This window comes from Quercus lobata, chromosome 9 (genome assembly GCF_001633185.2).
Source record: "Quercus lobata isolate SW786 chromosome 9, ValleyOak3.0 Primary Assembly, whole genome shotgun sequence".
Lineage (NCBI taxonomy): Eukaryota > Viridiplantae > Streptophyta > Magnoliopsida > Fagales > Fagaceae > Quercus > Quercus lobata.
The window spans coordinates 1,413,876-1,441,583 of record NC_044912.1 but is presented as its reverse complement, the minus strand read 5'-3'; the positions used below and the strand labels follow the sequence as shown (position 1 = coordinate 1,441,583).

Below are 27,708 nucleotides of genomic sequence, written 5' to 3'. Positions count from 1 at the left end.
GTTCATAACTAAAAATGATCTCTCTCTCTCTCTCTCAATCAAACATCTTCATGTGACACATAACAGGGAATAAAACGTGGATATATAAGAATGGGAAACAAAAAATATCTCCCTTTACTAGAAAAAGATGTTCCACATGTTACAAGGCCATCAAAGATGGAAAGTACACATGAAATCAGAATCAATACAAGCAAATACATCTCTAGCATCCAAAAATGAGCAAGAAAAAAGGAAAATTAAAACTTTATGAGAATGGAGAAAAATTGAATAGAATATAATAATTGGATTTCAAGTGAACCTTGAATCCACCGGGCCAAGCCATGAGAACCTGATACCAAGTAATTGTAGTCTTCTATGTACACAAACACCCTCCCTTCCTTGCTCTCTCTCTCCTCTTCTAAAGATTCTAATAGTATAGAATTTAGGGTGACCATATGCTTGAATCATGAAATGGGGCTGAGTGGTCTCCCCCACCAAAAATGCAACGAAAATATGAGTCATCAATCAATGTAAGTCGGCCATTTAATAGTATTTGTAACCCGAAGAACCAGACGGTGGTGGTGGTGGTGGCAACCGATTAGGAGTACGCCGGCTGCTGGAGTTTGAACCAGAGTTCATATCACCATTTTGTGCTGGGTCGCTGGAATTTCTGCTGTGACCATTGGATCGAGACCTAAAAGAATCACTGTGGGAATTGTAGTCAACAGAGCCATTAGCAGCTGCATCAAATGCAGATCTCCAGTCATCACCAGAAGGACCACTGGTTCTAGGACTGCTTTCTGCTAAAGAAACAGAGATTAAAATATCAGAAAACAATTTCAGGAAAGAAAGAGGAAAACACAAATATAACCGATCATTGAAACAACTTCCGGACGCGGCCATCTTATCAAATTATCAATAGGCATTAAAGGAATAACTACAGCGGTCATGAACAACCCCCCCCCCAAAACAACAAACATTTGGGGGAAGGGGGTGGTGAAAGACTGAACAAAGGAGATCATTGATAATTAAAAATATGTTATATATCATGATATTTCAGGGTAAAGGCCAAATCAACATAATTTACAAGTTCATACACATGCACTTGATGGGTCATTAAAATAAGACCTTGCCCTCAACCTTACTCTTACAAAAGAAGATGCAATTTCAGCTCAAATTTATTGGCTACATTGACAAAGTTTTATGCTGGCTGTCAATCAACAGCAACCCTCCTTTCTTGAGGTTTGGGAATAAGTGGGACACTAAATGGTTGGATGTATATGTGAGTTGACCAATGTGAGTGAGTGGAGAGGGGATTGCTTCGCTCACCATGATAGTGTTACTATATGCACAGCCCCTGGATCCAACGTTGTGAGGTAGACCGTGTTATAAGGTCCTCATCCACCATGGATGGGTAACAAACATAAAATGTAATGGGGCCTGAACGTTATCCATCCATCTATAAGCCTAGTTTTCAATCTCTAGAATGATTTCTCTACAAAAATATAAACTTATGACATATCATAAATGAATAAATTTTTCCTTTGTTAAATTGTTCATCAAAAACAGACATTTTCAAGGGTTTAAAGATGGTGGATAACACAAACCACTAATCAGCTGCATTCAGACCTGTGTAAGAGAGGAGAGAACAGCTTTTATGTACATACCTGCTCCTCCATTAGAAAAGCTGGAAGCAGCAGAAGCTCGGTTGTCATGAATGCTAAGCTGGCGCGTTAGTTTAGAAAGGAGAGAAGACTGTTTTTGGTAGCGCTCTCTCCTACGTTTTACATTCTGGTCCTCTTGAAGCAGCTCTTCAATCCTGCCTGTGCTCTGTGCACTATCCATGCACAAATATAAAAATGATTAAAAACAATTGTTCCCTATCAACTACCTAAGAACCTTATATTTTATGGCAGAAAAAACAATATGAAGGGAGCCACATATTGCAGTTAGGTATGGAGCACAGTAACAAGGCAGTCTGTTAAAAAAGTTCATGGTAGTGCGAAAAGAAAAACAACAAATGCCCATGTAAATAGAGAAGCATGCAACCTGACAGAACTGTACAACTGATTTAGCATGTCTTCCTTGGCTTTCTCAACTTGGCAAAGAACAACTGCCTGTTCAACCAGTCAATCCCAAATGTGTTAAATCATTTCACAAGTTGACTTTAGGGATGACAAACGTAAAGTTGAAAACGTTGGCTTACTTTAGGGACATTTGCAGCCAAACTGTTCAAAACTGCTTCAACATAACCACGTACTTCTTGAGACATCCACCGAAGCTCCTCTTCAGGATCAGCAGGTTTTCGAGTCATCATATCCTTGAAAGTACAGGAGAGGAAGGAAAAAGTAAGTTAAAAAAACTTCATAATTTTGTGCAGAGAATACTTATGGATCAATTTAAGCTAAATAGAGGTTAGTAGGCGGTTCAATCAAAATTGCACTGGGAAATTACTTTTATTGTGTGTTTGGGTGTCATTTGTAGCCAGGGTTTGGGGCTAAGTGAGGATTCAAAATTCACCATTTACAAATTCTGACTTTAGCGAAACATGATGCGGAAATTTAAAATTTCCCATGGGATTTACGGCCAGGATTCGGGGATCAAAAATCCCAGCTCCAAATCCCCTCAAAAAAATTCATGTTTGGGACTAGCTTATAAGCTAACTATTTGCTCTTACTTTTTCAAAGTGCAAGTATACTTCAGCACACTTTCAACAATAAGTTTTCAGCAAAAAGCTAAAAAAGTTGTTTCCAAACGTTAATCACTACTAATGCACAAAATCACAAAAATATATATATATATATATATTAAATAGATCATCAACCAAGAGTACTAGAGTGCAAATTCAAAATTTATGAAATTGGAAGAATTCTTCAAAAATAATCAGAGCGAAAAAGCTTTATACAAGCACCATCAGAAAAAGATTTATAAAAGAATTTAGATAACAGCAGTATCCATAAATCAGTAACTCACCAGAGAACCATCAGAAAGACTTTGTCGCATACCACCTTCAATGGGTGTACCCTTCAATTGTCCTGCCTTAGAAGGTTGAATAACACTTCTTATCTTATTCATCCATTCAGTCTTATCTGCTATACTCTCAGCCTTCAATACAACGGCACTATGAGCTGCAAGACAAATGGAGGTTGAGTTGAATATGGGGTTGTAAGAACTTTTTTTTTTTTTTGGGGGATAAGTAAGAAGAAAAATTATTATTAATAAGGGAAAGGCAAGAGAAATACAGAGAGTTCACAGTAGTGAACAAAAACAATAAGGAAAACAAAAAGACACAAACAGCCACTAAGCTATTCTAATATACGAAAGAAAATCCATAAGGGTAGAACAATCCAAGAAACCCCAACACCAAGACCAATCAAAGAGGATCCGTTCGCATAAATCTAATAACTGAACCACAGTTTTCACCTCATCCTCAAAAGAGGGCCGATTCCCTTTAGTCCCAATAGTCCACATTAAACAGCCTGGAACCAAATTCCAAATATCAAAACTATGTTTCCCAAGCCAATGATACCAACAAAATAATAAGTCCACAATTGAACCTGGCATGACCCAGTCGATCCCAAACAACCGAAGTATATATGTCCACAAAGAATAAGCTATGGGACAAAAAAGTAACAGATGATCCACAGATTCCGTATTACAATAGCACATACAACAACGATTCGCCAAAGAGCAACCACGAAGCATAAGGTTATCCAAAGTCAGAATCTAACCATGAGCTGCAATCCACATAAAGAATGCCACCATTTTAGGAACCTTAACTTTCCAAATGCCCTTCCAGGGGAAAGTAGAAGGAGCTGCATTTCGAATCTTATGATAAAAAGACTGAATATCAAACTCCCCACTTCCATTAAGATCCCAACAAATCCTGTCACACCCTCCCACCCTAGGAATTCGGGTTTGGATGAAATGAAGTAGGGAGTAGGAAGCCGCTAACTCCCAATCATTGAAAGCCCTATAAAATCTTAAACTCCGCACTCTGTCATTATCACCCACTAGAGGGCTTAACACTTTAGAAATACAAGTTTCCTTATTTGCTAAACACGTAAATAACTGAGGATAGAGAATGAAAGAAACAACAATAATGAAAGAAAAGGACATACCTTTCAACACAGTTTTATATGGAACCTTGCTAGTGAGCTTGAACACAAGACTGGGTGCTTTTCCATAATCTGGCCCATTAGCCTTCTTATCCTTTGAACTCTTTGCTGGAGGTGCTGGTGGTCCTTCCTCGTCTGAGACCTCTTCAATATTACATTCCTGCACAATAATTACATGAGATGGGTGATCATTGCTATTAGCATGAAATACCATACCAAATGACATTCCAAAATTATACTACCCCTTCATAGGCATGGGTAGACATGCATAAATTGTTTGTGTGATTTACAATTCTCCCATACATTTATCAAGATGGTAAAGCTAATATGACATTGCATCTTCCCAAACCAAATGATAAGCAGATTTATGAGATAAGTCAAATTCTACAATACATTGCTGCAATATCATTTGTATTTCCAAGAACAGCTGACTTTCTAGAAACAATTCTTAACATTTAAATACAAGCAGATATTCACGATACCAACGTGGCTCCATAATTTCGTAGTGTCTACAATCTCAGCAAGATAGTCAACAAGAGAATTCACTTCTCCCTTATTATTGTGCACTAAAAATGGAAAACAAAATCTCTAACTTAGGGTTCCCAATGAACATAGCAAAGAGAAACAGTTGCTAGGCATCAATTTCCCTTAATGCTTCCATATGAAAAAAATTCCAATTGCTTTCAGTTTGAATTAGCAGAACCCAATAGCCCACACCCAATTTTATAAAAGAATTTAAAAGATATTCTCAGTTCTACAAAAACAACTTTGCCTAGAACCAACCTCTAGCAGGGTTAAACCAAAAATCAGTTCTACAAAATGTTTTACATAGATTCAATTAATTCAAAATTCAATGAGTTAGAGCATTCCAGAGCAAACATAAGGATTGTTACATGCATTGCTATTCAGCTAAGTGAAAACGTGCTTATTCACCAGATCACATAAATGTAGCACTTCACATACATAGTTTATGAATTTGTGACTAGAAAAAATGGGCCGCAGGCCTGCAACCCCACAATCCCATACTATAGATATAGAGTGAATGCACCCAGTTAAGATATCAGGTGAAACTTTATAGTTCTCTCCACTTACACTTCCTGTCTGGCTTTACCAAGGATGATGGAATTTGAAAAAGTAAAAGACTCCCAAAAACTTGGGGTAAGAGATAATTACTAATAATCACAGATCTGACAGTATAACAGTATAAACTGTTATCCTTACCTCCAAAGTGATGACTCCACGAAAATGTCTTTCCTCTTGCTTTTTGGTGTACCCAAGCTGTAAAATAAATTAGAGGTCAAAGTAAATCCTACAGTTCACAATCATAGTAATGGTAGTAGTATATCAGCAATAAGTACATACGTCTTATTTTATAAGACTTTAAATGTGAGGATATTATTGAACAAACCCAATTAGTGAATGTAAGCATGAAATTTGGCAGGCTTGGAACTGATGTTACAAACCTTTCCGGTCTTCTCGTTCAAAACAAACCACCGCCGACTCCATCCGTTAGTTTTTGCACTTTTCTTTAATATAAAACCTGCAGAAAATATAAAGATAACAACATATTAAACAGGAAAAAAATAAGACAAAATGCACAGTTGTCATGCATGGTTGCCTGAAACTTTGAAAGCCTAGATGACCCCAGCTAACGGCTATGTTAATTTCCACGAATGCTGCTTTGGCAAAATGCCACTTCCAACATGCATAAAAAAGAAAAATGCCCCCTAAAAAGTGGTGTATACATTCTCATATGAATACAAAATGTGCATACAAACCTGCCGTTATTTCTCCTTCAGGGCCTGCAGTCTTCAAACCTGAATTCTCCTGTGCTTCTTTCTCTGCCTGACCAGATTTCTCCTTCATTGATTTCAAACTTCCACCAGTTTGTTGACCAGCCATCTGAGGACTAGTTGCCTAGGACAAGGAAATAATTAACATATAATGAGCAAGGAATACTAAGAGACTAAATAACTAAAATAACAAGTTATATATATTAGTTCCCCAGGGGACAGGAGCAACAAAATCCAATCAATGCACTTGTTCTTCCAAACTCATCCACTTTACATTGGAGAAAGAGATCTCATACCCTGTTTAGCATTCCTTGCTCTGCATCTTGTCCTTTTTTTGTGGAACGTGTCTTGAGCTCCTCCTCCCGGCGCTGTCTCTCCATTCTGGGGAAAAAAAAGATAGATCATCCTGGTAAGTTGCAGGTAAATATTGGAAAATGTTACAAACAATTTAATATTGAACTAGCAACGAACACAATAAACTCAGGAACAAGACACACTTATGGAAGAGAAAGACAAAATTTCATAATACAAACATTAAATAGAGTTCTCAAGCTATGTAATGATGGCAAAGCTTTTAACTCAACAGCTTTACAGAAATTGCAAGCATTTAACAAATGTCAAACATGGTAAAATCTGAAACCAGATGCTTTATTTTGATAATACACTCAGGAAGAAGACACACTTGAGAGATAGAGAAGGAGAGAGAGAGAAGAAATTCAATCAAGTGAAGATTATATAGAATTCTCAAGCTATGTAGTGATGATATAGCCGCTAAAGGCTTAAAGCAGGCATGCCATCACATTACAATTGTAGAGTTTAACTCAACATTTTTGCACCAAAAAAAAAAAAAAAAACAAGCATTCAAAAACTGTCAAACATGTTATGGTCTGTTACCCATGCAACATGACATGTCACAATCTGAAACCAAATGCCTTAGGAAATAAAACCAAATGCTAAAACACATATTTCAGGCAAAAGAATAATTAAAAAAAAAAAATACCTTCTTTGCACCAAACGGATAAAATGTTGGGGCGGCACAAAAGCTCGCTCCATATCTACCAGTGCAACAACCATTTTCTTTGATTCATTCTTAAACACATCTAAAGCAGCACTTGCAATTGCCACAACCTTGTACAAGGTTAACATTGGTTAAGTTTCACGAAATAGAAAGATAAAAACAGAAGTGAAGTTACACCACCCAAACTTGGCTTCATACAATTGAACACAGTACAATTCATTTTTAGAAAAAATAAAAAAATAAATAACAAAGAAAAATTTGACAAGAAAATAAGGCACCATACCTCTCTCTTAAAAGGAGGGTATCTTCCAAGACCTGGTGTACCATTTGCAGCAGCAGAAACTATATCTACCAGGACACGGTGTACCTATTTGTTTGCACAAATGATCCAAATAAAGATTATACAGAAGAGTGTGAATGGCATGTATTAACTGTAGAAAAGCTCTTCCAGACCAAATAACTAGAAACACTTCTTATTCTAAAATTTTGAGTCATTGTAAATAATGTGAAGGCTGATTGATAGAACCCAAGAAATGATAGTCTCTCAAGCCTTCAATAGAAAAATATTTTGGAAAGCCCACTAAAGTCATAAGTTAGAATCTAGATGGTCATGAAAACCTGGATTTACCTCATCAACACAAAGTCGCGATGGTTCTTTTGCAAGCTCCAAGACACCTTTAATTAAGGATCTTAAACCCTTTTCAGGGGATATGAGATATGGTTGATAACCATCCGCTTCTAACACAATCTAATACAAATTTCAAAATGCAAAGGTCAGAGGAAGACTCAAAAAGAAACCTTGAAAGACAATACAAGATAACCTAAAATAAGGGAATTTGGAAAATAGTGGAAGGACAAAATATACCCTCTTGACATTATTGATATCAAAATGTCTGTCTAAAGGAAGTTGCTTGATTCTATTTGGAAAGTTCCCCTCGAAACTGGCAACAATTTTCCAACCCGCACCCTGCAAAAAAATTAGTAACAGCAGCAGCTCAAACACATGACTCAAGAAGCAATTAACTGAATGAATATCATAAGAATATCATTTGCTGCTGAATGCCACAAATAGTTCAGTTAATGTTGAAGAAAGAGGCATTTGCCAATGGCACAGGCTATCCAAATGAACGACCAGATAAACATGTGAAGAAAGCTAAGAATCACACCAAATGAATTTCTGAAAAAAAATATTACTATCACCATATACAAATACTTGAAACAAAATGTCATTTCATACACAGCTTCTTGAGTGAAAACGAGGGAAGAGAAAGAGGAATGCTGGCAAGAAGCACAGAGCAATTATATCTATTTTTATAAACTCATCTTACCATATAATATTTATGTAATCACAAAATTGTCTTCATACTACATAAATGATCTCTTAGAATAAAGTTCAAGGAAACCTGTCAACTCAGCAGTCAGTACATCCACTAACGTATAAGGACTTTTGAGTTTGCTACCACTGCCTGGTACACACCAGCTAAAGTAAAGTTTTCCTTGGCAGTTTTAAAATACACTTCTTCTTTTTTTATAAGTAGATTTAAAATATACTTCTTTTCCGTCAACTCAAAATCTGACAGCTTTAGAGAATTGCCTCCATTTTTTAAAGATAAGCTTCTCCATAGTGATTTGCTCTTTTTTTTTTTATTGATAAGAATTGAGATGGGCAGCAACTAACAACCTTGATACAACTTTAGAGATCTTTCACCTTTAATAAAATTCTCAAGGTCGGCAAGGGCAAATGTTGACCAATGAATGAGGAAAACTTCCTGACTACGAGAAGGTATATTACGTAGATAAATTTCAAAATAACAAACGCTTTGATTGATAAATTGAAGGGATTCGGAAGATTATATGCCAAATATAAATAAAAAAATCCTTCTAATTGGAAAATTTCCATGCTTAAGACTAAAGTTTACTGAACTAAACAAAAAAAAAAGGACAGAAAACCTCACCTCACCGGATGTAACATGCTGGAGAAACTTATCCTCAAATTCACGACAAAGTTCCAAGGCTAGAGCCCTGGTGCCCTCAGAACTATTCACCATTTGCTCACCAAGCCTTACCAACTCATCCTGAACTACTTGAGACTTGCCCTGCAACCTGCACAAATGTGAAGGACAGGTGTTGATAAGGAGCCAAAATAGATGGAAATTCACGACATGCATGGCAGAGGGAAGACTGTAAATACATTCATAAGCTGTTCTATTAGAAAAGGTATTCAGTCTTAAATTATATGTATGGCCATAATTTTACATGTAAACCTAATTAATTTGATTTTCACCTATTAAAAAAAAAATGCATGTAAACCAAATTAATAAACTAGATTTATTCACTAAATACAACCTGCATGTCAGTAGTAGGTGGAAGCGCAAACTATGACCAATTTACAGAGCTAAAAAACAGGATAAATTTGTATGAGTAACCTAATACTAAGTTAACACTTGAAAACTTCCTCATATAAGTTTTGTCCTTCATACATCACAAAACTCCAAAATCCAAACTTCTCAAGAATTATAACAAAAATAAGGAAATAAAGTCACATTTGTTGTAAGTAAAAACATTAGTCATTACTAGAATTAAATTTTAGAAGAAAAGAAAAACTGATCTAAAAAATGAATGAAGACACAAAAAGTTCAAAACAAAATGTTATGGTATCAGCAAAAGACCCACCCAGAGAGGATATTAGGAAGCCGGACTTTCATACGATTGCGAATCTGCTGTGCCAGAGCATCCACCAAAGCTATTCTCCCAAGCTTACTTTGAGGGGCTCCAGTTAGTATGGACTTTAGACTTTCACTCTCTGCCCTCCATGCAGTTTCCAAGGAACTCTCGGAGCCAACAGATCCAGATGCGGAGGCTATTGCAACCGATTGACCTATTAAAGCAACCCATGGCATATCAGATGCTCTTGAGGGCCCCTGATTTAACAGAAGAGCCTGAACAGCAGCCAGAGCTTTCTGGTCTGATGCAGCTTGATCTATTTTACTAATTACACCAATGGCTCTGGTACCTGTAATCAACATACAATTGCCCACTTAATTACTTATAGAATCAAATGATTAACAAAGAGAAAGAGGATGAATGCATTTGGGAATGAGAGGAAACAGAGCGCATGACTTTTGGATAGCAGTGCCTCATATGCACTAAGGCACAATTATTTACAACAGAACTTAGTTCACAGTAAGGAACAAAGTCAAATTTAACCTCCTGTCCCACAGAAATAAGTTAGAAACATAAAAGCAATTTACCATCTCCATCAAATTCCTTGGCAATTCTAAGGGCTCGAGACGAAGCAATTTCAGGTGCCTGGGACGCAGGTACTATAACCAGCAGAATGGCATCGTTATGCTCAGCATATTCACTAACCTATACAAGAACCATTAAAAAATTGTTAATCAAAACTGTTTCTACTAATTCAAACACACAAACTACGACAAGACCATTCATTGAGAACCTATTTATTAAAAGTAGATAGATAAATAAATCAATTAGACACATCCGACAGAACCCATTGCAAGAATGATGAACTCTAGGGTCTTGGCCATAGAAATCCTTGTATCAAACAAAGGTCTAAGACTCTAAAAGTACTAGGCACTACTTACCATCGACTCATCCATGATCCGTTGATCCAGCCCAGGTAAATCAATCAACTTCAGGGGAGGAGCTGAGGAGAAATAAAGTTAATAGAATATATAATAAGTACAACAAACGAAACCAATGAGATCAAAGAATACACATGATGGCACGGAATCAAATAAATGATGAACAAACCCAATACAGATGTCCATTATAACCTCTCTACTTGAAAAAAACAAAAACAAAACAATTGATGCCCTCATATTCAGAGCATTATACATAAAGCCCCAAGTAAGATTGCAATTAAAATATAAAAGGTCATACCCAATACACAAGGCTTTCTCTTTTGTGGGGAAGGTAAATAAATTTTGTTTTTGAGCTATAACAAAATATATTTTTGCAATCTCATATCAAGAATTTTTGGAATAACTTCTCATTTTGCAAATTAGGAAGTCATACACACAGACACACAAAAAAAAAAAAAAAAACATTTCATAAGTAAATCTTAGGGCATAATTTCTTTTCCTTTTTTTTTTTTTTGTGAAAATTCATTACATAAGCTCAAAGGACAAAGGGCACCACCCATGTACACAGGAAGTGTACAAAAGTTACATCAAAATTAAACACTAAAAGTACATTGATCAAGCAAGTCAGGAAAAGCAGCAAAAGGAAACAACCCCAAAGTACCAATAAAAATAAAATAAAAGTAAAATAAAAAACAACCCCGAAGCATTTATCAACCCATACAAAATCTTCAGGAATAAAATTTTAGAGCATAAGTTAAGAGGGATAAAGGACTATCAATTACGAACTGACCTGTGCTTGTGCGTAGCTTCAAATATATTTCATCTCGACTCTTGCCTGAGGAACTCTTACTCAATCTATCCTGTAGAGAATGTCGCAACGCACCTGCAGAAGAACCACAACAATCAAATAAAAAACATCAAACGGTTGAAGAGAACCATCCCACAGTGTTTGTCACATTATCACTAAACTTCCTGTCATCCCACAGTATTTGTAAGGGATAAGCATCACAGACATCCCACAGGGCAGGTCAGTGATACCAGTGAAATCCTCAGAAAGATTATGATTTTTGCAAGTATAAACATTTCCAGCCATAAAGACATGAAGTTGATCTAATTAGAGACTATCCGTAGTAGTTACTAACTTGCAGAAACTTGTTGAGATTTATTGTCAATCTGCAAAACAATTGATTTGCTGCTCAAAGAACCATCCCTCTGTAAATCGATGCTTATGGGCGCCCGTGTAGCACCATTTTCACCAGTTGGCTGAATGAAGAAGAGAAAAAATAAATAAATAAAGCTATTCCAGGTTCTATACATTATACAAAATAATCAAAAAGAACCACATAAAATCCAAACTTACCAAAACAGGATGACCAATTAAACTGTTCAAGACAGCAGATTTACCAGCACCCTGTCCAATTGTTGGTGCACCAATAAAATTATTACATCAGGATCTCCAAACAACCAAAGCAGTATTACACAGCATAAGAATGGACCCAAATGATTACAAAATAGACAAACAACACTGAAATAAGAAATTTTCAATTTGGCCCCATCTTCAAACAGATTCTCATACTTTCCTGGCATAAATAAAACATAAAAATTTGGACATCCCAATTAAAACTCAAAATTGAAACATAGCATATTACTTCACATAGCACTGAGCTTCAAAATTTTACTGCAATTCAAATTCCAAAATTCCCTCAATTCCAAGCAAACAATTAAAAACAGTTTCATCTAAGCGTTATAAACGACATCAATTCCCACCTCTGCATTCACTGTTCATCAAAATCCCCAATAACAAAACACTTTCAAGCAATCGAACTATAATTTCTCTAACAAAAAGCGGTCACTGTAAATCAAGTACAACAATATCTAAATTTTCGCATTAAGCAATAATGTCTTTCAAAGCTAAATCTAAAATAGCACTTTCACTCAGTTTCCTATCCTCAGTTTTCACCATAACCAAACATATCAAATACCAAAACACATAAACTAGTCAAAATCCAAAGCTCAAGCATAGAAAAATCCCCACGAGCACAAAATCTCCAACCAACCTATGCATACAAATATCTCTATACACGCGAAAACAAGAGCAGAAAGAGGAAGATGAAGGAACTCACAACATTGCCGAGAGCAACGCAATTAAGAAAAGTGGAGGCTCTTCTAGAAGAAGAACCAGAGGAGCTTGAAATTTCGTCAACGTCTTCGTCGGCGAGCAGAGCCGAGGCCTGTCGCATCGACTCCGATAGCTGACACAACTCTTCGATCGCCTCCATCGACTCGAGCTTTCGAAGATCTCCGACGATCTGATTCTCAAAATTTTAGGGATGAACGAAAATCGGAGAAAACTGAAATAGCGCAAAGAGATCGATCGGAGTGAAATCGGAATCGGAGAGATCTGAAGGAATTAGATCTCTTTCTCTGTGTTTCTCTCTCTCTCTCTCTCTCTGAGAAAATATTATGCGTTTGTATTTTTAGGGTTTGAACTTTGAATTGAATTTCAACGATTTGAAATGGGAAAAAAAGGACGAGAGGTAATGCGCGAGAAGAACCCTTCTCTCTCTCTCTCGTTCTCTCCACTTTGAACTTTCTCTCTCTTATTTGAATCTTTTTTTTTTTTGGTTTATAACTTGGTTGCTTTTTTTTTCAATTTTAAAATCTCTCTCTCTCTTTTCTTAACAGTGTTGTTTTGCGTTTCTTTAATTTTTTTTTATTTTTTTATTCTTTTTGGATTGGATCTGAATCGGTTTGTGGGACCTATTTCGTCACAGTGACTAAATTGGTTAAATTTTAATATGAGTTAAATCTAAGCTGAAACTATTTTAAAACTTCCCTAGTTTTAATTTATTTCGATTTATTCATATTTATATATATTATAACCAATTTTGATATGCATGTATGTTGACATGTCAAATTTAAAATTTAATTTACAGTAAGTATATTATACTTATTAAAAACATCAAAAATTTCCCCTCAAAAAAAAAAAATTTTAAATCTTGTATTTTAAAGAAATGGGTATTCAGGAAACATATTTGATTTAATTTTAAACCAATTTTATACACAAAAAATTTTACAAAATGAAAGTCAATTAATGGTTCCTAATTCCTATTAAATTCTCAAAAATTTTTTAAAAAAAATTGTTTTAACCTAATAGATTAGTTTAAAGGTTCATAAAGTCTGTTTAAAATTTTTAGCCAATATTAGGTTACTTGGGTATATTCTCGATATTTAATAATTTATAAATCTTTTAAAAAAATTTTTTTTTTTTAAGGAAGTTTCAACCTATAGCGTCCGTTCCTGATGATAGATCTTTCTCTTATACAACCATCAGACTTTATCAGTTGAACTAACTGGAACCCACTTCTTAAAAAATTATTTATATATATATATATATATTTCCCATTTTGATTAAATTTTATGCCATGCCCAAATACCATCTAACATTAGTAAGTTGTTTCTGGAATGAATCATTTAGCCCAGGGGAAACAAATTTTAACCAAAAAATGTATACATAAGTGACAAATAGAATGAAGAGATTGAGGAAAAATGAATAGGAAAACGAAATTTCATGCAGTCGCTGGTGATTTTCGCGGCCATATCAACGTCCAAACAAGCTAGCTTTCTCCTTCCCCCACCCCACCCAAAGACAAATAGACAATACAACACTTTCTCTTTAAGCAAAAACTACCCATAGGTACCAAAGCACAGATATGCAGTAATTAAAGCAGCATTTATATTTTTTTTTCTTTGTTTTAAGTATACAGGACAGGTTCTCAGCAAAAAAATAAGTAAACAGGACAGGTTCATCAAAATAAGTAAACAGGACAGAACCAATCATTCTTCTTTGAGGAGCTAGATTTTAATATAAAAATATTATTTTTAGCATATAAAAAAAAGAACATATATGAATCAAAGCAGATATGAAGTGTCAAGTGGGAAATGTTGATAATGATTAAATGGAAACAAATAAAAAATAACAAAGAGAAAGCTTTGTCCTTTTAATAGGGAAAAAAATTAACTTCAGACATTTTAAGAAGCATGATTTAGTTAACTAATATTTTGATATCGCTTTTATTTATTTATTTAATTGATTTCCAATTATTCTATCACATGATTGTTCACTTGAAATTGTGATTTTGTTCAACTTACTTCTATAATCATTATTTTATGAGTATAGTTTATTCATATATTTTATAAACATACTTCATTCATCGCATATTTTGTGATTATTCATAGTAATATTATTTTCATATTTGCACACAGACTCTATCACTCCCACTCTCTCTCTTTTTTTTTTTTGAACAAACTCTCTCACTCTATGTACAAAGAGGCCCTTTCATATTTTTATTGAGAATTCATAGGCCACGTCACCATAAAGTCCTCCAAAAAAAAAAAAGTCACCAAATAATGAACAACCTTAAAAAAATCTGAAGTTAGTGGGATCCATCATGGTGATGCCACCGACCCTCCCACTTTGCAAATGTGAAATAGAATCTACGCATTTAGTATTTAATGTAAAACCATATGGTGAACTTGTAAGAATAAGAGGATTCCAAAATAACCGGACAGAATACTATTCCAAAACGAGAAAAGGTTGCGGCCGTAGTTGGACTACGTAATATAAAATAAGCATAAAGAAATAAAATTTGTTGCAACGTTTCATCGAGGCTTTTTTTTTTTTTTTCTTTTTTCCTTGTTTGATAAGATTTCATCGAGGCTTTCAATATGGTATGCGTGTTAAAAATGGGCCGACACAAAATAGAAAGTCGGTTATCCTTCTTTGATGGAAAATGACTCTCCAATTAGAAAGGAGTCCTATCAAAAATCTTATATCTCGATTAGAAGTAATTTTTAAGTACTTTCGGTAAATGGTACTCTTTCTTCTCACAATTATGATAAAGTCTGCTCATTAAATTCATAGTAGGATCCATCATGAATGTGAAATGAAAGAGTACCATTTCACTATACTCTGAGACTATCCTAAGTATTTTCCCTCAACTGGTATCTAATGCAGTTTTCAATGATAATTGTATAGAGTTCAAACTTTAGGGGTGTTTGATACATGCACTTAAAAACATGTGTTTTATTGTTTGAAAACATGTGTAAAAATACATGTAGGTGAAAAAAATGTATGAAAATACGTGTAATGTTGTTTAAAAATTGAAAACATATGTTTAAACAAGTCTACCAAACAGCCTCTAAATCTCTTTCTAATGTAACGGTCAAATTATCAACAAAAAGGGCTTTAAAAACCAGAATCCAAATATCTACAAAGATATGCATGAAGTTACAACAATTGTTGAATATAATAAATTTCACAATATTCGAGGGAAAATATTATGATTAATTCAACATTACTTTCACATAGAACTACTACATACATCACTTTTATTGTACAAGAATCATGACATGTAATCTTAACGAGAAGGTATTTGGTATCAAATGATACCATGTCATCCGTATCAAAATCCAATAAGTGCGAGACATGTGTACAAAAATAATTACCCACTAACACATATATTTCATTTGTTACTAGGTTAGTTATTTTTTACTAACATGTCTCACACTTATTGGATTTTGATACCACTGGCATGGTATCATTTGATAGAAAATACTTTATCCATCTTAACAATTGTAAATATAAGTTGTGAATTTATTGTATATCTATACTTTTTGATAGAATTATTCATTCTTGAAATAATTGTTGATGGCTATTCTTGAAAAAAAAATTAAATAATTTTTCATGGCAATATCATCAACTCATTCTGACTCTTTTCAAAGTTTTCAAAATATTTTCGAACAATCTAGGACGCTTGAAAGTTGAAACACATTTGATCAAATTAACACTCATATTTTTTGGATAAATGCTATGTCCACAATATTTTCACAACAAATCCTAGATGACAGGTTGTTACTAATTGTTATTATTGAAGCAAAAAAATAATCTCAATGGTAGGTTTAAATTTAAACTAATAACAACTAATCACCTATAATTTGTTATGAAAATATTATGGATGTAACTCTTCTCTATCTTTGGATCAAAATCAACAAAACTTATTTACCACGACCAAAGGAGTAAATGCTAGCATCAAACTATGATCAAATTCTAAATACAAAACGTGACTATCAATTCATGTCAAACTCTATGGTTTGATAAATTTTTACTGCTTTGATTGAGGTGGGGAATGAATGATAATTAAAATCTTATTTCACCTTATAAAGGAGATCAAACAATATCATTAAGCTTACAAAACTCTTGGCACACATCTTTATTTTCTTAATTAAGGAATTCTACTTGACCTAATCCAAGAGTTTGATGGGTTTTTTTTTTAGATAGAAGTTTTATGGAGTTTAACCTATCATCATTATACATGTCATCCTTGCTAGGGATGATAACAAAGAGAAGCGGATCTAGATCATGGGTTATCTGCCATTGCCCCGCCTTGCATGTCGAGATAAGTTGTCTTGCCCCATCTCTGCCCCCCACGAGGGCCTTGCAAGGTTCTACACTACCTTACAAGATCCCACCCATTTTAATTCACCCTACCTTGCCTCACACTTATTACAATAATATGATTTTTTAAAAATTGCAATTAAATTGATCACACCAATCAAACTAATTTTTATTAAGCAATTCAATAATATAAACCAAAGTATCTAACAATACAGTAAACAAAATAAAAATTTTAATACTCAAGTAGTTTGATACTTAATAATATAAATTAGTAAAGATCCTAGGGGTGTTTCGAAATATAAATTAAATAAAGGGTGTTTCTGCAAATATATGCGAGATAGGGAGGGGCAGCCTAAATCCATCTCTACCCTACCCCCAAGATGCGAGGCAAAAATCCCAGTCCATCAAGTGGGATTGCGTTGGCTGGGTTGAGTCCAAACATGGCATAATTCTTGTGCCATACATCTTTCTTAAGGGTACCATTATATTTTAGGTTAAAATCACAAGTTCAACACACTATTTCAAGTAACACATGAGAATTCAATGCATAACTTTGAATGATTATTTTTATTAAAATATTTTTTTAGCTAAATAACTTTGGGAACCTGTTTGTGCTCCATAAGGGTGGAACTGGATTTAGGACTCACAAATAAAGATTAGAGAAAATTCATCCCGAAATTAGAAGTCCAATGTTTAGTGATTTGACTGATTTCACGTTACAACAATGCTTGTGATGCACCTTATTATGTGACTTTTCAACACGTCTATATTACACATATTGATGATTAATCTATTGAATTATAGTAGTTTGTAATTGATGAGAATTTAGATCATTCGAGAAAAAAAAAAATGAAATTCTAATGAGCGTCTTTAGGACATTGGTTAACAACCTGTTTTAGAAAAGTTTTGACATCACTTTTATGGGAAATGAAAAAAGTTGTCAAAATATTAATTGTTTTTTTTCTTTTTCTTTTCCCATAAAAATTTTCTTTTACTGGATTGTTAACAAATGCTCTAAGGGCACTCGTTAGCATGACCCAAAAAATAAATCATAATGGAAGCCGTTATAAGTATTGACCTAACGTTCCATTTGATTGGAGGACTTTTTTTTTTTTTTTTAAATTTGTTTTAAAGAGTTTCAACCTATGACATCTGCTCCTGATGATAGCTTTTTGATTGGAGGACTTAGTTCACATATTTGGGTGGTGAGTGAAGTATTTATGTAGTAATATTTTTATGTTTCGGTAGAAATGTTTAAAAAATTATTGAAAAGCCAAAACAACTAGACCAATGAAAAGATGTAGTATTTATTATGTAACTTTATCATTTTATTAATATTTTTTTTGGAAAATAAGTTTTTTGTTTGTTAATGATTTTTGGAAAATAAGTTAAAGAAAAATGCTATATTCACAACATTTTTTAGAAACAAATCATAAATAACATATTGTTTCGGATTGTTATTGAAAAACCAAAACAACCAGACCAATGGAAGAATGTAATATTTATTATGTAACTTTATTATTTTAGTATTTTCTTTTTGAAAAATAATTTTTTTTTAATGAGATTTGGAAAATAATTTTTTTTTTTGAAAATCACTTGGTATTTGGAAAATAAGTTAAAGTAAAAGAAAATGTCATATTCACAACATTTTTTAAAAATAAATCATAAATAACAGATTGTTTCGATTTGTCATTTGTGATAAAAAATGTAATTTTGATGGTAAGTTTAAATTAAAATAAATAATAATTTATTATTTATAATTTATTATGAAAATGTTGTGGTGGATTGGTCACCCTTTTTTACTTTGAAAAAAATATCGAGATGAAATAAACAACTCAATGCAATTCTTGTTAGACCATTTTCATTTTTAGTAAATACATTTTTTTTTTTCCAAAGGAAAAAATAGAAAGAAAGGAAAACCATGAGATCATAAAAAATCTTTCTTACCTATTCATCTTTTTCACACCGCCATACTTCTTTTCCACAACCTTCGTATTTCCCAAAATCCCTAAACAGAGTAAACTCTCACATAGCTTTTGGCTTTTGGCTCAGCAACACACACAGACACAGACACATACAGAGACAGAGACACAGAGAATGTTCAAGAAGGCAGTGGAGGCAAAGTCACACCAGAGGCTGTCAGGGGCAGACAGGAAGAAGCTTAAACGCACCGTCAGAGACCGTTTCCCCGCAGCCTCGGATGCCGACATCGACGCTTTGTTCCCTCCCAAGGTTTCTTCTTTCTTTTCTGATTGGTTACAATCTTGATTATCCTATGTGCTATTCCAAGTTTGCTCATGTGGGTCTTGGGATTTGGCTTCAAATTTGTTATCTTTTTTGAACATTGATTCTAGTGACTGTGTATATTGAATAAAATTTTCATTGTAGTTATTCATGTTGTTCTTTAATGTTCATGACACACGGGGTGGTATGTACAAAAATTGGCCCATTTTATGTTTTGGGTGTTAGTAGTGAATGCAAATTGTATAAATTTCATTTGGGAACTCAAGTTGTTAATGTTGTTGTTATTATTATTATTAGTTGTTTGTGCAATTTGGTGGGCATGTACAAATATAGGTCCATGTTTTATTCAATGGGTGTAGCTTTGGTCCCAATCTTTGGCATGTTAATTCATTCTATAACTGAATATGATGCTGTTAATGATAATGGGGCACGTTGGGCAAGAACCTTGCTTAGTGGCATTGATTGGTCTCTTTTATGAGGACAACAATGGTTCAAATCCCCACCCCCACTAGTTGTATCAATTGAATTGTCAAGAAAGATAATGGGGCATGACTGGATGTGCTATAGAAGCGATATGATCATACGTAATGAACACTTTTTATCATATACTTATTTGCATTTTTATGTTAAGGCAATAACGTTGGTTTATTTTGAATGAGCCCATTGTAAATGATTCCATTTGCACTGAGTGTGCATTGTTTTTTAGATTCAAATTTTCAAATAAATCGGTTTTTTTATTAAGCTTTTGAATTATTAGTTATGGCGAAGTATTTTTTATTTATTTAGAGAAATTGTATTTTTTTTTCAAGTTCCTATGATGCATGCAATAGAAATAATTGGCTATTTTTTCTTGGTTGGGATTTTGCACTTCAAAGGTAATATAGTATTGCTCTCGAGGGACTCTAAATGAAGTCATACACCTTGTTTGAGAAGTCTTTTTCCCTCCGGCTCATATTGTTGATCCTCTATTTCATTTTGAGATGTTGCAAGATGTGGTCTTCTATACCAAGAGCCTTTTAGGCTAGCTCAGTGGCATTGCCTGCCCTTTTTTATGTGGAGAACTAGGGTACAAATCCCCACCTTTTATTTGAATGACAATGATATTAAATGATGTTCCTTTAAAAAGTTGGATTTTCATTGACAATATGTAACCATAGTAGTACCATCTAGATGGAAAATGCTTAAATAAATATCTCTCCCTGGTTGATGCCATCCTAGTAAAGTTGTGATGCTTTTATTGGTTTTATGTGCTAATCATCCACTGCAATTTTTATTTAAAAATAATATATCAGGCTGAGATAACTGTTGCAAAGTTTCAAAATCGAGTCCATGTATATGCTGTAGAAGGAGGCTTTCCTATGTTTTTTGATGTTGATGGGCGAGGCACAGAAATATATCCCACAGGTATTTGATTATCTCTCAGTAACTGGTTTTGTCTCCTGTATTTTCATTTGCTTTTCAAAAGTAACTGACATTGCGCCAGTGTTTTTGTTATTATCCAATTTTTTTTTACTATTGAGAAATGAAACCAAAACTTGGATGTTGTTTTCCTTTCAATAATATAATAATCCATAAACTTTGGGGAACATAAAATTCTGTTAATGTCACTAATCATGACTCATGATTTTTTGAAGAAGGATGTGTTTGCAGTAATATTGATCAAATGTTTGGAGGCTTTTCTCTAGTTTTATTTATTTATTTTATTTTATTTTATTTTTTATAATTTAATTTAATTTAATTTTTTATTTTTTTTAATTTTATAATAATTGACATGTTTGTTGGATTTAATAGCTTATTTTCCATTGCAGTGTTTGCTCTATGGAAGGTTCCTGATCTCTTGCCTGTTTTCATGCTAAAGGGGGGTGAGGTTTCACGATTCATCATTGGAGGGGCAGATTTGATGTTTCCTGGTATCAGTGTACCTGTAGAAGGTCTACCTTCATTTCTAGCTGGGGAAACATGGGCTGTAAAAGTCCCTGGTAATCCAGCTCCCATTGCGGTATAAAAGTTTGGAACTTTTTCATGTTTTTGGGGATAAGTAACAAATGTGCTCTGGAATATTTTCATTGCAGTGGTGTCAAAGCTCTTGTGAATTGTTTGCTGGCATATTTGATTGATCTTGATGCAGGTAGGAGCAACCACTATGAGCAGCACTGAAGCCTTAAAAGCTGGGCTGCGGGGAAAGGCATTGAGAATCACTCACCATTATCATGACATACTATGGCAAGTATTGCTGGAAGTGTATATATTTGAGAATGATTTAAAATTTTAATCAACTTTACAATTTATTTGAAACCTTCGTGTTGTTTTACAGGGAATCAGTTGAGGGCCACTATGTGCCAAATGCTGGCTTTTTTGAAGATGTTGTGTTTGAGGATCCTGCTTTACTGCAGTCCGGCCAAGCTTCTGATTCATGTGAAGGTTCTACTGATGTGTCAAATGGGCAGCGGAATGGTGACGATAACATTGAAGTTGGAGAAAATGTTGATGTAACTGATGTCTTTGATGAAGCTAATCATGCTTCAAGTTCATCAAAACAGATTGATGTCGACAATGCTACTGCTGAAGAAATAATTGGCGGAGTTGGTGATTTGAAGGTGACAGACAACGTTTTATCTGAGGATTTGAATGTCCAACATACTCTATCCACTGAAGATGTGGATGCTCTTTTGGATAAATGCCTTTTGCAAGCCTTGCATACAACAATTAAAGACAAAGATCTTCCTATGCCTGGCAGTACACTATGGTATGTAAAATGCCCTAATCCACCTACGTTCAGAGGCTTAAGCCGCAGTTTTGTGACTTGAGTGCAGATCAGTGAATTTTCTGTGGGTTAGCTTTATTACAGAATTATTATTATTATTATTTTTTTCCAATGCCATTTTTCCTAGTTAATTAGTAAAAAGATAGTGAACTTGGGGACTTGCACCCAAGCACCTATTTCTAAAGAGAAAGAGAGAGATCCCATCCCTTGAAGTGTATCAACTAGTGAGTTTCACTTTCTTACAGGAAAAAATAATTGATCAGTGTTTCAAAATATAAATATCATGTCTTCTGTGATGGTTTGTCTAGAATTTTCTGTTTTTGTGGTTTTTTTTCCGAACTGAAAAGAGATGGTATATAGAGGCAAAACATGATACTTTGGGGCGGGAGTAAATCAGGCTTAAAATACCATTGCTGTCTCATGGGCTAGTAGAAAATTGCACTTTGCATCGCATATATATATTCATGTACTTGAGATCAAAAAATTTTCAAAATGACTCACATTGTACTCTTTACTTCATTAACCATTGTTTCTGTGTATTCCTTTTCTAACATATCTAACAAATGCTGCTGCTTTGTGGTGGTGTAGGGCAAACCATGTATTACCTTGTAGGCCTTCAGGAATCACTCTAGACATCAAGAAATCATCCCATAAGAAATTATCGAAGTGGTTACAAGCTAAATCTTCTATGGGACTGGTGTGTCTTGTACAGCGTTCCATGAGTTATTACTGTTAATTTATAGTTGGTTTTCAAAAATTTTATGAGTGGTTTCATCTGGTGCTGTTTGGTTGCAATGAAAATCCAAAATAGTCATTTGTTTTTATAATGGTGGTATGATATCTGAAAGATGAATTAGAATATCTGATTGCATTAGTTATTTTGGAGACAATTTTGGAAACGTTAATCCATAACTATGGAAAATGCATATAGGAAGTTTTGGAGGGTATGCCATTGTGAACTCAAGTTCCCACTTCATTGTTTCAGGACCCTATGTAACAACCAAGGTAGAATGTTAAATGTGTTGTTGTCCTCAACTTTTCACTTTTCTCTTTGAATAATGGTATTTGAGGGTTTTGTAATAATTTGACAGGTCTTTTCCACAGTTTTTTTTTTGGGTTGATAGTAATAAATTTTAGAGGCATAAGATTTTTCTGTTAAAACAACTTTCGGATTAAAGCAAAATACCTTTGCTGATCCTTTTATGACCATTTGTAATTTTGCACTTCCATTGAAACTTTGTGCTAATGATTTGTTTCTTTTGAGTTTGTAGACAAACCCTATGCACACCTCTAGTTATCGATGCTCTTTACAAAAATCTCTAGTTAGGGGTCAAAGTGATTGATGACCTTGTTTAATGAAAAGGCAGTATGTGGATCTAATTGAGGCAGGATTCTAGATTTTTATGCGTGAGGGCCTTGTGTGCTTATTACTTTATTGTTTTTGTATTCTGTTTACTTATCTTTTTTCTTTACGATGATTATACAATATGAACAGATTTCCGTAAAAGAAGATAAATATAAAAAGGAGGTTATGTTATTGTCTGTTAACCGCAATAATGTGGAGTACTCATCCTTCAAGCCTGAGAAACGACAAGTAGAGAAAAATGATCAGATCAGTGATCGTGCTGCTAATGAAAGTCGGTCAAATAAAGTGCTTGACGTGGCAGAAATCTATAAACCAAGTGTACATGTCAATCCTATTTTTGCTTCTGTAGGAGCTGATACAGGAAACCTTTATAGTGCCTCAGAAGCCACTGATATTGTCTTCAAATATGTTGAGAAAGAAAATCTGGTGAAGCCTACAGACAGGTCCATTGTAGTCCTGGATCCCATATTATGTGATGCACTGTTCAAGGGGGCCATAAAAAAAGGATCAAGGTACCCAACAGAAATTCATAAAAAAGATTTAGGGGCGGCATTCATAAGCCGGATGCAACCTCACCACATTGTGACAAGAGGAAGTGAGTCAGTTGTTCGTAAAGGTGCTCTGAAAGCAATTCAGATATTGACAGAACGGCGGCAAGGTAACAAAAAGGTGACTAAACTTTCAGGGATGGAATCATTTTTGATTGATGCTGAAGCATTGGCATCTGAGCTTCAGAAAAAGTTTGCTTGCAGTACATCAGTGACAGAATTACCAGGTATCTTATCCTATCTTATCAGTCTTGACGATATTGAGAATTTTATGTTTGGTGGTGGTTATCAGTTGGCAAACATAGTGAGTTATTATTTTCTGGTTTAGAGTTTTTGTTCATTTGTTAATAAAGCCTATGGTGCTTCTGCTTTCTTTTGTTTTTGAAGAATGTAAGCCTACTTTGTAGATAAACAATGACTCAATTTCTCCTTATTTCAAGTCAGTCTAGCTTGTCCATGTTGTTTCCAGGTTTTTGACGTATATCACTAAGTGCCTTCATTTCTATTTTTGTTTCACCTCCGGAATAACTAGTGGCTTGTATTTGTATGACTTATCAGACTTATCATCTTATGTGGCAAATGCATTCAGCTAAATTCATACTCCTGTTGATCTGAAATTTTAAAAGTTTTATTTTTATTTTTTCAGGTAAGAAAGGACATGAGGTTTTGGTACAAGGTGGAGTGATTGATGATCTTGCGAAACATCTAATTGAACAATATGGAATCCCTAAGAGATATATTGAAGTTCTTGATAAAACCAGGAGATGATAGGCTGAGATGTGGTTCCTTTTTCCCCCCATTGTTATTATTCAAGTTCAATGCGCTTAAAGATGTGTATTTCTTGTGGTGCAATAAATGTCTGTATTTGGATTTCTGTGTTGCTTTTGCGCTGCTGTTTTGTGTAGGCAGCAGCATGCTGTGATGTGAGGCTTGATCAAATATTTTCATGCTGCATGCGTGATGTTAGTGAATTTTTATGCATATGTTCTTTAATTATATAGTTGTCAATTAAGCAAAAAAAGATGTATATCAAGGACTCTGCTCAAAATCATGGGCAACCTCAGGTCATGCACTATCATCAGTAGAAGGCCCAGCAGCAAAACACTGGTGGCCTTGTATGCTTTGGAATGCTTGCAATTCTGAGGATTTTGAACGAGTATTGGAATTGCTAAATTTATAAGCATTTTATACATGACATGTTTCTCTACATAGTATTGGTTTTCAATATTGCACCTTGTATCCTTATACAAATTAATCTGGTTCACACAGGATTGAATATCATTCAGAGAATTATTCTAATTGGTTTTTGTTTTGTTTTTGCTCCAAAGGCCTCTTCTTAGCTTTTTTGTTAAGTGGGATTATTTACTTTGTACTGATACTGGACTGTTAAAAAACTTTTACTGGGTCTTCAAGTGTCCTAGCAATGAGGGCTTGAAACACTATCTCCTCTTTCTTTCATTGTGAGCCCAAAAGTTCACTGGCCTGGGGCATGTGTGGCCCTCATTGCTTATATAAACTTAATAATTGAGATTATTATTAAAAGAATAATTGAAAAGTTTTGGAGACTTAACAAAATCTTGTAATATTTTCACGATAAGTGAGGTGTCAAACCACTATAGTACAAAATAAAATGAAATAAAAATATTAAATTGGGATTCATTACAACTCAAAATAAGGGTGACGTGAAAACGCTGTGAAATTTTATTGTGTTCATATTTTTTCTCATTGAATTAAATTTGACATAAGATGGAAGTTCCATGATGGAACTACATACATGAGTCTCATTTGCTGTGTCTCCTCGTTGTGCTTTGTTATTTCAAGATAACTGATCTTACTCCCAAACAAGATGCAATAACATATTAGTCCATATGGAAAAGAGAGAATAATGCATCTCATGGTATTGTTCCTTAACTGAAACAACGATGGACGACAAAGGGATTGAAAAATTAAGATTCAAATTGGGATTTTCCTAAACCACATCTGTGTGCAATGCAGTGGATTGAACAGGTTTTAACCACGCGATTTCCTCTTTTAGCCTTCTTTGTATGCATCTATGTCTTAAGAAATTTCATTTGTAAAGTTTTTTCTGCTATCCAATCAAGCGTTTGAGTTGCAATCAGAAGCTAAAAATTAATTTTTTTTTGGCTGAATAGAAGCTAAAAATTAATTGAAACAAAGCTATTTATTTTGTATATGAATACCAACATGATTTATTTTTCACAGACACGCTTCCTATTATTTTTTTCTTTCTCGTTCAGTGACCCACAAACAAGTATTTTTGTATATGAATACCAACATGATTTATTTTTCACAGACACGCTTCCTATTATTTTTTTCTTTCTCGTTCAGTGACCCACAAACAAGTATCCAAGGCCTGTAAACACTGTTTTATTAGAACCTTAATAATATCATATGCATGAAATCCCTCACCTCCTTAATCATCAAAGAATACTCTGGCAACTCAGGAAAAGCATAAAATGAGTGAAACGCATTAATCTCATGCTCGATCAAATTTGCTTCTTTCAATTCCCAGCTTTGTGCAACCCCTCATAGTAATTATTTTGCCAATCCTGTAAAGGGTCGAACCCTCCAACAAATACAATCGTCGCTGGGAAATTCACCCTGGAAATATCAACTGAATTTGGCCCGAAAACATTAGCGGTTGCATGGTCTCGGTTCGACCCTTCGGGGTAAAAAAGCCTTCCAAAACCAGTCTGTACGTTCCATGTTAATTACTGGAGCTCCATCAAGTTTGTTCTCAGATTCTGTGCGTTCTTCTCCGCCAAAAAATGGCTGCAAAGCTATAAGTCCAATAACTTGCAGCTTAAGAAACTTGGACTCGCTTTGAGTGCCACATGGTGCGCTATATTGCCTCCTGCACTGTCTCCAGCGAGAAAACACTGCTTCAGATCAGCATTTTGAGGAAAGTGTTCCAAGTTTTCTTCATCAATGAACTTTAAGACGTCGAAGCCATCCTCGTATTGGCATGGATACTTATGCTCCGGTGCAAGCCTGTAGTTGACAGAGACGATAATGGAGGGGATTTCTCGAGCGAGTCTTCGGCAAAACTTGTCAAAGGGTTTTGAGTTGGCTGCCATTAAAATAAAGCCATCTCCATGGAAGTAGAAAATGATGGGGAGGCTGGTTGCTGTGGTTGTGGTAGTGGTGGGTGTGTAGAGGCGGAACCAAATTAAGTTTGCGTGAGGGGTCGACTGTGATATCAAAGCTTTTAACACCATTGATGGGGTTTTTGGAAGGAGATGATTTGAGGTCGAAGAGGTTCAAGAAAGTACGGTTGACAGTGCCGTTTGAATTGAGAGAGTTGTTAAAGGCAAAGGAGTGAATGGATAGGAGGAGACGGACCTTCCATGGATGGTCTGGTGATAATATTGGTTGTTGTTTCTGAGCCATGTTCTTGTGTGCGAAAATAAATAAAACTTGATTAATGGATGGGTTTAGATATTGGTTTTAGTTGTTTTTAATAAGCTATTAATTAATGTATTTGCTAAAAACAATGCTTAATAATGACCCTTCCATCCGGCGGGCAAAGCAAGAAGCGGTAGTGTTGGTCAAATCGACAAGAAAAATGAAGCTTGAAAGCACCGATGGTTTGACAGTTTTTCTAGAACTACACTTATTTGTCACAACTTAATAATATCTTAAATAGTGAACAATCTGTTTTACATGAACTTGTCATATTTGATTTCCACCATATATTTACATTTTCATTGCTTTATAATTGTGGCAAAAGTGTGGTACAAAAGTTGTATTCTTAAACTTTTTATGGTTTAGTTGGTTCCATAGACGGAGTTAGAT

The 27,708-nt window shown here is 34.6% G+C and overlaps 2 protein-coding genes and 1 pseudogene across 3 annotated transcripts; 1 reads left to right on the top strand and 2 right to left on the bottom strand.

Annotated features, from left to right (window-relative positions):
- Positions 1 to 65: 65 nt before the first annotated feature.
- Positions 66 to 13,121, bottom strand: LOC115959392 (dynamin-2A-like). Of its 2 annotated transcripts, none has more exons than XM_031077753.1 (22): positions 12,637 to 13,121; positions 11,874 to 11,924; positions 11,656 to 11,776; positions 11,304 to 11,396; positions 10,514 to 10,575; positions 10,160 to 10,277; positions 9,582 to 9,921; positions 8,864 to 9,011; positions 7,774 to 7,875; positions 7,537 to 7,656; positions 7,192 to 7,275; positions 6,891 to 7,018; positions 6,187 to 6,271; positions 5,876 to 6,014; positions 5,561 to 5,637; positions 5,319 to 5,375; positions 4,101 to 4,257; positions 2,953 to 3,107; positions 2,186 to 2,299; positions 2,029 to 2,096; positions 1,647 to 1,816; positions 66 to 782 (listed from the first exon to the last, which is right to left on the bottom strand). In XM_031077753.1, the coding sequence occupies exons 1-22, from the start codon at positions 12,790 to 12,792 to the stop codon at positions 523 to 525; spliced, it is 2,805 nt and encodes a 934-aa protein (XP_030933613.1). In that variant the 5' UTR covers positions 12,793 to 13,121; the 3' UTR covers positions 66 to 522. The 2 variants fall into 2 exon arrangements, with proteins under 2 accessions (XP_030933613.1, XP_030933614.1); XM_031077754.1 differs by having other exon boundaries at positions 66 to 779; positions 12,637 to 13,120.
- Positions 13,122 to 18,903: 5,782 nt separating this feature from the next.
- LOC115960207 (eukaryotic translation initiation factor 2D) lies at positions 18,904 to 25,099 on the top strand. The gene is made up of 8 exons (XM_031078982.1): positions 18,904 to 19,202; positions 20,507 to 20,618; positions 21,023 to 21,213; positions 21,343 to 21,437; positions 21,529 to 21,960; positions 22,567 to 22,675; positions 23,474 to 24,119; positions 24,539 to 25,099. The coding sequence occupies exons 1-8, from the start codon at positions 19,068 to 19,070 to the stop codon at positions 24,658 to 24,660; spliced, it is 1,842 nt and encodes a 613-aa protein (XP_030934842.1). The 5' UTR covers positions 18,904 to 19,067; the 3' UTR covers positions 24,661 to 25,099.
- A 1,184-nt stretch (positions 25,100 to 26,283) lies between these two features.
- On the bottom strand, positions 26,284 to 27,303 carry LOC115959995 (annotated as a pseudogene).
- Between the last annotated feature and the right edge of the window lie 405 nt (positions 27,304 to 27,708).